Source organism: Pantherophis guttatus, chromosome 16 (assembly GCF_059756535.1).
Source record: "Pantherophis guttatus breed Tessera chromosome 16, ASM5975653v1, whole genome shotgun sequence".
NCBI lineage: Eukaryota > Metazoa > Chordata > Lepidosauria > Squamata > Colubridae > Pantherophis > Pantherophis guttatus.
In genome coordinates, this window is record NC_142078.1 from 999,007 (window position 1) to 1,011,681 (window position 12,675).

At 45.8% G+C, this 12,675-nt stretch overlaps 1 protein-coding gene across 1 annotated transcript in view; it reads left to right on the forward strand.

Moving 5' to 3' along the window:
• Positions 1 to 12,675, forward strand: part of COL5A1 (collagen type V alpha 1 chain) — a 222,335-nt gene that overhangs the window by 47,180 nt on the left and 162,480 nt on the right. Inside the window, exons 3-4 of the mRNA XM_034427172.3 lie at positions 1,866 to 2,079; positions 5,698 to 5,860. Of these exons, the coding sequence (XP_034283063.2) occupies positions 1,866 to 2,079; positions 5,698 to 5,860 (377 nt within the window). The remainder of the gene's footprint in view (positions 1 to 1,865; positions 2,080 to 5,697; positions 5,861 to 12,675) is intronic.

The window sequence follows — 12,675 nt, forward strand, 5'->3', positions numbered from 1 at the left end:
TAACAATAGCACTTAGACTTGTATATCGCTTCACAGTGCTTTTACAGCCCTCTGTAAGCGGTTTACAGAGTCAGCCTCTGGCCCCCAACAATTTGGCTCCTCCTTTTACCCACCTCAGAAGGAGGGAAGGCTGAGTCAACCTTAAGGCTGGTGAGATTTGAACTGCCAAATTGCAGGCAGTCGGCAGGCAGGAAGGAGCCTGCAGTAGTGCGTTCTAACTGCTGCTCCACTGTGGCTCTTTAGGATGCCCGTGTCCTGCTGACAGCCAGCCTGGGGCCCTTGACAGAGCCTGGCGGCGCTTCCGTTCTTTCCTCTCCTCCTTTGCCCAAGTGGACTCAGATCCTGCTTGGCTGAGACGCAGAGGCCCCCCCAGCTGGGCTTATGGCGGGATGCTGGCTTTCTGAGCAAAGCCGGGGCAGTGCCACGCTTCTCTTCAGCCGGGGCAGCGCCTCGCCTGGGGTGGATCTGAAAGCCTGAGGAATGTGGAGGGAAGCAGCGGGTTGCTTTGATCCGATGGCCAAAATGCCAGGCATTTTCTCCACATAATCTGAGGCTTGGCCCTGGCCAAGAAAAGGGGGCTGGTGCAGAAGGGATTTTGTGTGCAAAACTGCCCCCCCCACCTTGCCGGGAAGAGGCAGCCTGGGCTTTGCTGGGCTTCCCACTCCTTTCTTTTAATAACACGCCTCCTGCAAGTAACTAGATGTTAGTTCAGCTCCAAACAAGCGAATGAGTGGATGGAGATAGAGGCAGCAGAGGTAATTGCAGAGGTTTCCAAAAAGAAACGCAGATTGTGGAATCGGACAAGCGAAGGGTCTCGAGGGGAAGAGGCAGTGACACGTAGCTGCGCAAAAGACACTCCGGCCCAAGGCAAGGCAGGCTTTAGTTGGCGCTAATTAGAAGCTTTGCTTTCCTCAGCTGGTAGTTTGAGGATCTTGGTGTGTCTCTGCTCTGGCCGCTGCCAGCTGTGCAAAGCATCCAGTTGTTTGGCCTGGAATGCTATGACCCACGCTCTTCGTGGGGGAGGGGGGAGATTCCTCAGAGATCCTAAAGGATCCTAAGTCCACATGGAGCAGTGCTCTGGGTGTGTGTCTGGGTGGACGTGGAAGTATTTCCCATCAATCATACTTATATCAGACTTAGATACCACTTCACAGTGCTTTACCGCAAGGGTCCCCAACCCCTGGTCTATGGCCTATTCAGAACTGGGCCAAGTGCGCACACGCATGTGTAGTTCGACTTGCATGAGGGGTGGGCTGGCGTGCATGCACACATACGTGCAGATCAACATGTGCAAGTTGAGCTGCGCAGGCATGTGCATGCATGCCAGTCTGCTGCACGTGCGACCCGGTTCTCCACTTACCCTCCCCTCCAGCCGGGCTGCCAAGCCTCAAAGATTGGGGACCCCTGCTTCACAGCCCTCTCCAAGCGGTTGACAGGGTGAGCCTCTTGCCCCCAACAATCCGGGTCCTCCCTTTACCCACCTCGGAAGGATGGAAGGCTGAGTCAACCTTGAACCACTCAGGATCGAACTGCTGGCAATCGGCAGAATTAGCCTGCAATACTGCATTCTAACCACTGTGCCATGACGGCTGCTAATGCAGGTTTTTAAGAAGAGACTGGAAGCCATTTGTCCAGAGTGGCCTAGGTAGGGTCTCCTGCTTGAGCAGAGGGCTGGACTAGAAGGCCTCCAAGGTCCCTTCCAGCTCTGTTCTGATTCTGTAGCTGAAGTCTCAAAGCAGGCCTTCCTCATTCAGGTGACTTTTTCAACCCGACTCTGCCATTGTAGCTGCAGAGCAAAGGTTGGTGATTCCCTTTGGGAGAGAAATGGATCCCACACTCTGCCCTGCTCCCTTCTCTGCCTCCAGTGTCTCCGTTTCCTGAAGATTTCTCCATCCTGACCACGGTAAAAGCCAAGAAGGGCGGCCAGGCTTTCCTGATCTCCATTTACAATGAGCAAGGCATCCAGCAGGTCGGTGTGGAGCTGGGGCGATCCCCGGTTTTCCTCTACGAGGACCACATGGAGAAGCCTGGCCCTGAGAACTACCCACTCTTCCGTGGCATCAACCTCTCGGATGGCAAGTGAGTGACATGGAGGAAACGGGGGTGGGGGTGGTGGGGTGGTGGGGTTGAGGGTCTCCTTTCTTTGAATGGGACTCCTTCGGGAGATGATGAGGTCAGGAATGAAGCTTGTTCTGAAGCTCCAAAATTGGCCCGATGGAAGCCCCCCCTCCCCCCCCGCCCCCAAGAGGGAAAGAGAAGTGCAGGTCATGGAAACATTGAGTCGCAGACAAGCATTCACAGAGCATGCTAAAACCCGAATCCAGGTTAACGCCATGTGCGAGGCCCCAGATAAACAATAGCATAGCAATAGCCCTTAGACTTATATACAGCTTCACAGTGCTTTACAGCCCTCTCTGTAAAGTGGTTTTACAGAGTCAGCCTATCACTGGGTCCTCATTTTACCCACCTCAGGCTGGCCCGCATCGCTTCGGCCCGATCTTTCCAATGCAAAGAGGAAACATGCCAGCAATTTGGGGAGTGGCATCAAGCTGGCCACCCAGTTGGCCACACCCACCCGGTTGGCCCCTCCCCGCCCCCCCTCCCCCAAGTCAACCACAGCCCTGATGCGGCCCTCAATGAGAAGGCTCTGATCTGCCATTCAGGAGATCTGCATGGAAAAAAGCCGTGTCTCCGTCTCCCCCGCTCCAAGCCATGGCAGAGGCGAGCCAAGAGGAAATTGAATTCTGGGTCTGTCCAGGGCACATTTTCTTTAAGTCTGAAGGTTTTGTTTCTGCCAGATGTGGCTGAAAGGGCTGCTGGGGCTGTCATCACTCCTTTGGCTGCTCCCAAACATTGAGAGCCATCAACAGTCTCGTGCCCTTTAGAATTTTTTTTTTTTAATTTGATTTATATGCCGCCCTTCTCCGGAGACTCAGGGCGGCTTACAGTGCGTTAAGCAATAGCCTTCATACTTTTGTATATTTATACAAAGTCAGCTTATTGCCCCCACAAACTGGGTCCTCATTTCACCTACCTTAGAAAGGATGGAAGGCTGAGTCAACCTTGAGCCTGCAAAGCAAAACAGAGATGCCCAGGCGCGCTCAGTCTTTGCCTACTTGACACGATTTGACGTTGGTTTTTGCCTTCAATCTTACTACTTACTACATAGCTGTTTATTCATTTTGCATTTTTCCTGGAAAACACTTCTGGATTTGGCAAAGCAATTAAGGCCTCTAATTCATGAAACTAAGAGCAAAGACGGGTTACATGTAAAAAATGCAAGTAGAATAATATAATGAGACACAAATCTGGTTATAGTGATAAAGAAGAAGCAGCAGCCGTGGAATTATAGGAGAAGTCATCCAACAAATAATATTCATTAGGCTTAAAGATACGTCAAAGATAAGCATGTCTTTTTCCAGCGGAATATAGAAATTTGTCTTGTGCTATCTTCAATATCTAATTCCCAGAGCATTTTGTGCTCCACAGCTAATGCCTGGGCGTTGTTTTTGCTAAGATATTTCCAGCTTTTAAAAAAGAATCCAATCAGGACTGTCCACAGAAATGTTCAGGGCTCTGTTGGTGGCTTGAAGGTTCCCCCGTCTCTCTCGGAAAAGAAGCAGGAATGCTGGGAATGTAAACAAGTTTCTGTCATCAGGGGACACCAAGGAGGATGGAGAGCAGAGGAAATGCATGCCTTCTCTTCACCCGTGATGGGGCTCCTGCAGGAGGGCACTGAAAGTCTGAAACTTGACATGGTGTAAATCAAGGATCAGCAACCCACGGCTCTGGAGCCACATGTGGCTCTTTCATCCCTCTGCTGCGGCTCCCTGTCGCAGGTCGGCTCCACAATTGATAGGGCTTTTGGTTAGGACAGATAGAGAAAAAAGGATGCCACGCTAGGATGTGTCTCTATGGTGGGGGAACCGGACTTCCGGTCAGTTCCAGAATTGAACGGGTTCTGGTTAGGACCTTTGTTAGGAAATTGTTCTCTCTCTGCTAATGGCTGCCACTTCCTGGAATATTATAAAGAAACAACTACTACACCCGTGTTCATTCTTGTCTCTGTGGCCCTGGAAAGAAGGATGCTCCACTGTCCAAATACTGCACCATAGTTTGGACATGGATTTTGTTTTCATGAATAGATGGGGAGTGAGAAAGAGCTTCTCTTAATCTCCTCTCCAGTGTACTGAAAGAATGAGGACTCTTGAGACCCCAAACTGAGGATGCTCCATTGCTTTGGCATTTGGCAAGCTTTTTTTTAATATGAACCTTTTTCAGTCTCAGTAAAGAGTCCCTTATATTTACAGATAAATAAAACAATCTGTTTATGGCTGGAACAGCACAAGACAAATATGAGAACGTTGGAGCCCACAATGGGTTTAAAATGAATTTAATTTCCTAAATCAATCTTATCAAATCTTGCCTTTCAGAAGTTTTGGAACGGCAATATCCAGAATTCCCAGGGTTGGCCAACACATCTGGAGCTGCCTAATAATCGTGGAAAGTTGCCATAAATCAGGAGTGGGCTGCATGCAGTGTGCCAACTCTCTTTTTTTATGACCTCACCTTCATCACAGTTCATTTTTGGCAAGATAGGTTTTTGCTCAATTGATATATTAAACTATTATTTGACCCTTAAATGCTCCAATTGCACAATAGGAAGAAATTCATGGAGATGATAAGGTGTTCATTGTAAGTTAAAAAAAGGAACATCCACACATGAAAATTCATGTTTATTTTAAAGCTGGTTCACGGGGGAAATTCCTGGAGGAAAGTCTGTAGAGCTTCTCAGTCGTCCAGGTCCTGGTTGTCCCAAAGGTGCTTTTTCTGGAGGCAACTGGACTTTCTGGTTTTTTCTTTGAAGATGTTTTGCTTCTCATCCATGAAGCTTCTTCAACTCTGACAGGATAGTGGGGATTTATATTCCTTGCAGGAATATAAGGATTTATATTCCTTGCAGGAATATAAAAGTCCAGTTGCCTCCTGAAAAAGCACTTTTGGGACAACCATGACCTGGATGACTGAGAATCTCTACAGATTTTTAGCTATGCAATTTGGGATGAACACCCTTGGAATGGTGTGGGAGTGGGAATGGATTTCCAGAGGAAAAAAATTGCAGACTACAGGAACAAGGAGCACCACTCAGGTGACCCCGAGGGCACAGACAAACCTCCACAGACCCTCTAAAGAGACACAGACCCTCTAAAAGGATACAAATGACCAGCTGTCTGCAAGGATTATAACTCCTTCCATTCCCCAGTATCCTGTCAGAGTTGAAGAAGCTTCTTGGATGAGAAGCAAAACATCTTCAAAAGAAAAAAACAAGAGACTCCAGTTGCCGCCTGAAAAAGCACCTGTGGGATTTCCTGGAGGAAAGTGAAAATCTAGGCTAAAATGAATGGCATACTGTCTGATTTATATCAGAGCTTATTTTCTTGGGGATTGCATGTTATGACCGTAGCCAACGTGACTAGGTTTAGCATTTAATACTTCTTGAGAACTGAGATAATGCCTGTGATTTCTCCAATCTGCAGTGATAGAGGAAGCATCCATGTAAATGTAATGAGCAGTCCAGGGAAGAGGCTTTCATGCTTGGCAGTTCTAGAAGCTTCCTTTTGGGAAGCTGAGGTGGGCATGGGAAGCCGTGACGTCTGGACCTTCTTTTGACCTTCTGCTGGGCCTGTTCTTCCCCAGGTGGCATCGAGTTGCTTTCAGTGTCCATAAGAAGAATGTCACTCTGATTTTGGACTGTAAAAAAAAGGTCACCAAATTGCTGGACCGAAGTGACCACCCCATCATTGACGTTAATGGCATCATTGTCTTTGGAACAAGGATCTTGGACGAGGAAGTATTTGAGGTAAGAGCACGAGAGAGACGGAACTGCCAGGATGCCAGGAAGGCATCTTGAGCGCTGAGCATCGGAGGATTTTGTTCATGATGTACAGAGAGAGAGAGAGAGAAAAGATAAAAGGGAGACGTTTGTCACGTCCTATTTTTGAAAGGAAGTCTTGGGAATAAGCCACTATAGAACAGACTCCATGGCAGAACTTTGCATAATGGAACTTTGCATAATGAACATTGCAGAAAGTTCATAATGGAACTTTCTTGGGTGACCCTAACATGAGAGAAAGAGAGGTAGAAACCCAAAATTAATAAGCCATGGTCAGAGGCTCTCTGTGACCGACTTGGGAGAGGCCTTTGCTGGTATCATGTGAACTTTAAGGCTGATGTCACCATTCTGATTTCTGCTGCCAAGAAGTGAACTGGCCAGTTTTGGGTTTCCATTATGTTGTTGACCCCTTGAGTAGCCAGCCTTGGAGGTCTGAAGCTCCAGGTTCTGGACTCTTGACAGGCTCACCAATTCTCCTGGCCCACTTTCATCCATCTTCACTTTCCTTTAATTACCTTCTCCATTTCTACCAAAAATAGCAACAGCACTTAGACTTAAATACCGCTTTACAGCCCTCTCTAAGCGGCTTACAGCTTCTTGCCCCCAATAATCTGGGTCCTCATTTTACCCACCTTGGAAGGAGGGAAGGCTGAGTCAACCTTGAGCCTGGTGAGATTTGAACTGCCAAATTGCAGGCAGCCGGCAGTCAGCAGAAGGAGCCTGCAGTACTGCACTTTAACCACTGCGCCACCATGGCTCATATTTAGCTCTATGCTAAAGTCTTCCCTTTCCTGCAGGCTTCCTCCCCTTCATTTTGTTTGGTCCCTTCCGGTGCTTTTGAATTTCATTCTGTGGATGGCATTTTTCATTGCGTTTGCAGTCTGATATTGGCATGTGCCACCCCCTCTTGTCTCTGCCCCCTCTTTGCCACAAGAGGGGATTGCTTTATGTTGCTTTATGTTGGTTCTCATGGATGAAGGAGAAGCTGGGAAGCTGCAGAGTTTGGGCAGCATTAAAACGGGGACACTCGATATTCACACACGCTGTTTGCTTCTCTGAGACCTACAGTAAGATAAAGCAAAGGCCCTGGCATCTTGTCCAGAGAATTTTACTACATTTTTCTTATTTGAAAACAAACGAACAAACAAACCCCAAAAGACATTTTATCATCAGATCGAATGGGAATGATTGAAAGAAGTATGTAAAAGTATTTTCTTGGTGCAACATTGAGTTAAAAACAAGGGCAGAGACTCTGGATAAGAGCCTGGCCCAGTGTTATTAGTGGACGAGAAGGCTTTACAGGAACAGGTGGACCATTCGTTTAGTGACCATTTCGAATTACAAAAGCACCAAAAAAAATGACTTACAATTGGTAATCTCACTTAGCCACCATTGCAGCATCTCCAGGGCCACCTGGCCCAAATTCAGGTGCTTGGCAGCTGGTATGTATTTAGGATGGTTGCAGGGCCCCAGGGTCACGTGATGGCCATTCAGCCAGCTTCCAACAATGGGAGAAGCGGATTTGCTTAATGACTATGTGGTTCACTTAGCAACCATGGCAAAAAAGATTCTAAAATCACAACCACTTTGCTTCCCAATGGAAATTCTCCTCTGAATTGTAGTCGTAAGTTGAAGACTCCCTGTAGTTCTCAATACATGACAACAATTTGGGCCAGATTTTCCATCGCTAAGTGATGTGGTCATTAAATGAATCACGCCTGATTGGATTATCTTTCTTGCTGTGGTCGTTAAGCAAATCAATGTGATTGTTAGGATGCTCATGGCAATCACGTGACCCCGGATGCTGCAACCGTCGTAAATCAAGGTTGGTTTCCAAGCACCCAAATTTTGATCACATGATCACAGGGACAGTGCAAGGATCATAAATGCCAGGATGGGTTAGAAGTCCTTTTTTCAGCACCACCTCAATTTTGAATGGTCCTTAAATGAATGGCCTTAAATTGAGGACTACTTGTATACCGTTCTTCTAAGATGCTAAATCTGTTAGGAATTTCAAACCTGGGTGATTGAGATTTTGGTTTGCTTTAATTTGTAATTCAATCTGTTATTGTATAGAATGTGAAGGACGTGTGTTTTTGTTTTATTTTTTATGTATAATGGGCACTGAAGATGGCATTTAATTTCCTTGTACGAGGTGCAATGACAAGTAAACTAACTATTCTGCTATTATTATTATTAATTCTAAAATAAAAAAACATTGGCAAAGTACTTGAGGAAAAGAAACCAAGAGATTCATTTTACTTGGATAAAAATGGCCTTCAGCTAAGTCTCAAAAGAGGCAATCAATATTTTCAGCTCAGGTTTTACAGCGAGCCGTTTGGCCGAAGCAGAGAATGAGAAGCATGGTCTTTCAATCACAGAGTTTCTCACCTTAAAAAAATCCTTTGTGAATATACTTGGAGTTACTAATGATCCAACAAAGAGTTTCTCCCTGACTTCTCCTAATGCAGTCTCCACGTCTCATAGTTTTAGGGGAGACTCCAGGGGTCTGTGGAGCTGAAAGATCGGGGTTTATTTTGGCCACTAAATAGCACTCTGGTCAAACATTTTATCCCCGTCCCAAAACCTTGACTTATTTCTTCCAAACTGAGTGCTGTAAAGTATCATCCAGGCGCCTTTTTAATGCACCTTCTGCTTCAGACATTTCTTGAAGCCAGAAAACTCTCCAGGAGGGAGATCCTGAATGAGAAAGAAAGAAAGAATGAAGTACAGTTTTCCATATGCCTGTGGAGAGCAACTAGATCCTAACTAAAATGACTTTAGGAACAGCTCTTTTGCTAGTTTAAATCTGCTGACATCCAGGGTGGATTTGATTTAAATCAAGTCAATTTAAATCATGATTTAAATCATGATTTAAGTCACTAGTAAAAAGTGAATCTAGTAAATCAACTCGATTTAAATCATAATTTTTAAAGAGAAACTGACATCTCTGTCCCACAGCAGCTCCTCCTCTGACCCGCTGTTGACTCACCAACCGTCCCATTCACTTTAATGGGATGGCTGGTGGTGCGACAGGGACACAATAAGGTGAGGGACGTGCAGGCAGCAGGTGAGTGGATGCCCGCTTACAGGTGCTGCCATGATGGATCTGGAATGACAGGTGCTCTTTAATATTATATTTATAAGATGCTTAGAGGGTTTCACTTTCATTGTTACTGCTTGCCCTTCCTCCTCACACTTGGAGCCTGGTGGTACAGATGCATTTCTTACCAAACAATCATACAGTTTGTAGTGTATGTAGAGCCGAGGTGGCGCAGTGGTTAGAGTGCTGTACTGCAGCTACTTCAGCTGACTGCTAGTTCAGCAGATCAGCGGATCAAATCTCACCAGGCTCAAGGTTGACTCAGCCTTCCATCCTTCCGAGGTGGGTAAAATGAGGACCCAGATTGTTGGGGGGCAAGATGCTATTTAGTATACTGTCGATTGTTGTAAGCCACCCAGAGTCCTCGGAGAGTGGGCGGCATAGAAATATGATTAATAAAAAAAATAAAATAAAAAATAATAATTTGCAAAACAATGGGAATAAAAGAATATTCCTGAACTTTGTTTTACTCTGTTTCCCCCCAAATAAGACATCCCCTGATAATAAGCCCAATCGGGCTTTTGAGCGCATGGCAATAAGGCCAAGCGCTTATTTCAGGGTTCAAAAAATATAAGACAGAGTATGATTTTCGGGGAAACACAGGTATGATTTATCTCATGGTTACTGTGAAATTTTGTGCATGCATCAATGCAGTGCATGTTATCTCAGCCTGCAGAGCTTGGATTCATTGAATGAATTTTCCAAAAATGTAAATATGGCAGAATATACAGCCTCATGTTACATAACCAAGCTCCATTTCATGCTGAATAAACTAAATTATTAATGTATCTTAAATAGAAAGCTATTTTTAAATAGATTTTTACTAAAATAAATTTGATAAAAATTAAAAAAACCAAATTTAAAAATCTGATTTTTAATTTTTTTTTAAAAAAAAAACATTGATTTTTATCCACCCTGCTGACATCACAGTAATCAGATAGACTTCTTCTGCTTAGAAGGTTCTGTGAGGCTTCCCACATTGGCTAGGCTGAAAGTCTACATTTTGTAGGCCTGGAAGGCATCTTTTGTATTAGACCTTCAGACCTACGTTTCCTCTCCTCCCCTTCTAGCAATATCTCAGAGGCTGGGTGTGTTTAACCCAGTCAACCTGCCTAATTCATTTTCTGTTCAGAAGCCACAGGGGTGGATTCTGATCTAATGTTCCTAATTTTATGAAGGAATCGCATTAATTGGCCCCAACATTCTTGGAATTGGAAAGGGAGCCGGGGAGACCCCTCACCCCATGCTTAGTGCAGGAATCCCTACTTGGCCAATGTGAACCTTTCTCTCTGGCTCCAGATTGCCAAATAGTTTTAATGCATACTCTGATGGCATTCTAGAAGTTGGCAATGGATTGAGGAAAAGGTGTAGAGAAGAGCAACTGAGATGATCAAAGGCCTGGAGACTAAAACATATGAAGAACTGTGGCAGGATTTGGGTTTGGTCAATGTAGAGAAAAGAAGGACTGGGGGGGGGGGGACAGGGTAGCAGTATTCCAGTATTTGAGGGGCTGCCACAAAGAGGAGGAGGTCACCCTATTTTCCAAAGCACCAGAGGGCAGGACAAGAAACAGTGGATGGAAACTCATCAAGGAGAAAAGCAACCTGGAATGAAGGAGAAACTTCCTAACAGGACAATTAACCAGTGGAACAGAAGTTGCCTTCAGAAGTTATGGATGCTCCATCACTGAAGGTTTTTAAGAAAAGACTGGACAGCCCCGTATCTGAAATGGTATAGGTCTCCTGCTTGAGCAGGGGGCTGGATTAGAAGACCTCCAAGGCACCTTCCAGCTCTATTCTGATTGATTGGTTGGTTGGTTGGTTGGTTGGTTGGTTGATTAGGTCCAGAGGTTGTTTGGGGTATGATGCTGAGACACACTTTTGTATTATTCACTCTGATATTATTTTTGTTTAAATTCTGTTTTTGCTGTCCTTATTGTTCCCAAACTCTAGGAGTTCTTGTAGAACCCGATCCCATATACATCTAATCAATTAGACATCCTTTCTTCCTTCCCTGCTTGATCACATTTTCTTTGCCTGCTATGCTTCCTTCTGGGTAATCCCTCTTAAGTGCAGTTTGGTCTGTTGGTTTCCATGTTGACCTATACTTGGAAAAGATAAGAGATCCACATCTCTGGGCCACCGTGAGGCTCTGAAGGCTTGGCTGTTCCTATGGTGCTGGGCCAGGATGTGGACTGAGAGTGTCTCCTGGAGTGCAGTAATATCTTAGTTAGTGTCCTTGGGTGCCAGTTCCTTTTGTTTATGTTGGCGCTGCATCTGTTTTAACTATGGGCTTCAGTTCACTTCTATGCTACCCTAAGTGGTCCTGGGTTGGGCAGGAGGTCGAACTAAAAGAATGAGTGTGCGCTGCGTGTGATTTTGGACCCTCTGTGCATGCGCAAAGCTTTCTGCGCATGCGCAGAGGGTAAAAAACAGGTTACTTCCTGGTTAAAACCAGGAAGTAACGACATCTGGGCAGGTGGGCGGAGCCTTGCGCTGCTGCCGCTACCGGTTCAGGTGAACTGGTGCGAACTGGTAGCATTTCACCCCTGGCCAGGTCCCTCCCCATCTTTTGACCTTGCACTGCTTCTGCCAGTTGTTCTATTCTACATCTCATTTAAAAAAAAAGATAATGATATACTCCACAGAATGAAGAACACAGGAAATGGATTACATATCAGAAGATTAAAAAAGGCAGATACTGTTTGGGTGGTTTTTAACTACGAAACTGGCTTGACATCTGTAATTTGCCTTAGCTGCGAAACGAGAGGCCCTTTAAGTGGCTGAGAGTGCCATCTATTGCAGTTAAATAGAACAAGTTTTAAAGCACATTAGAGAGACAATGGGGGATGTTCTAATTAATTTTGTTCCTTATTCCCTGCGGATTATATTGAACCATTTATTGGCTCCCCTTCGTTTTCATGGAGTGCATGTAGAAAATGTAAACTTTTCAGGTTGAGACTGAATTGGTTCTGGACAATGTGTGTTGAGCTCAGAAACAACCCAGGAAACTCCTCTCCTCTCCCCTCCCCTCTCCTCTCCTTCCCTCTCCCCTCCCCTCTCCTTCCCTCTCTTCCACTCCTCTCCCTCTCTCCTCTTCACTCTCTTCTCCTCTTCACTCTCCTCCCCTCCCCTCCCCTGCTCCCCTCTCCTTTGTGGGTCAGACTGAGATGCAGAACAGAAGTCTCATTGTGGATATGCTAGTTGGACTCAGTTGTGGGTATTTGGTGTAGTGCACAGTAAGGTGGGAGTGCAGCAGTTTGCTGCAAGTTACAGCGGAGGCTGAGGGGAGATCTTGGTGCCTCCCCCCATAATTCCTGAGCATGCCTCCCTTGGCTGCCTGCTTGGCCACGACTGCCAGGCTGACTTCACTTTCTCACTGTGGAGCCCTTTAAGGAAGGAGTGTTTTTAAAGGAAATCAAGCTTCAACTTCATACCACTAAGCCATGGAAAATCTCAAACCCGTTGAGCCAGCGGGCTTTCGGTTACAGAAAGGAATTCCTCTCCAGGAGCTCGAAATATAATTTATGGTTTCAGTCACAGCTTTGCTTTGCTTTGCTTTTGGTCTCCAGAATTGGGAGCTCTGGAGCCCTTGTTTCTCCAGGCAGAGCCCCCCTTGATCCTTTGGAAGGCCTCCTCCTCCTCCTCCCTCTGGGATTGCATTGGGGGACTTTGTTCCC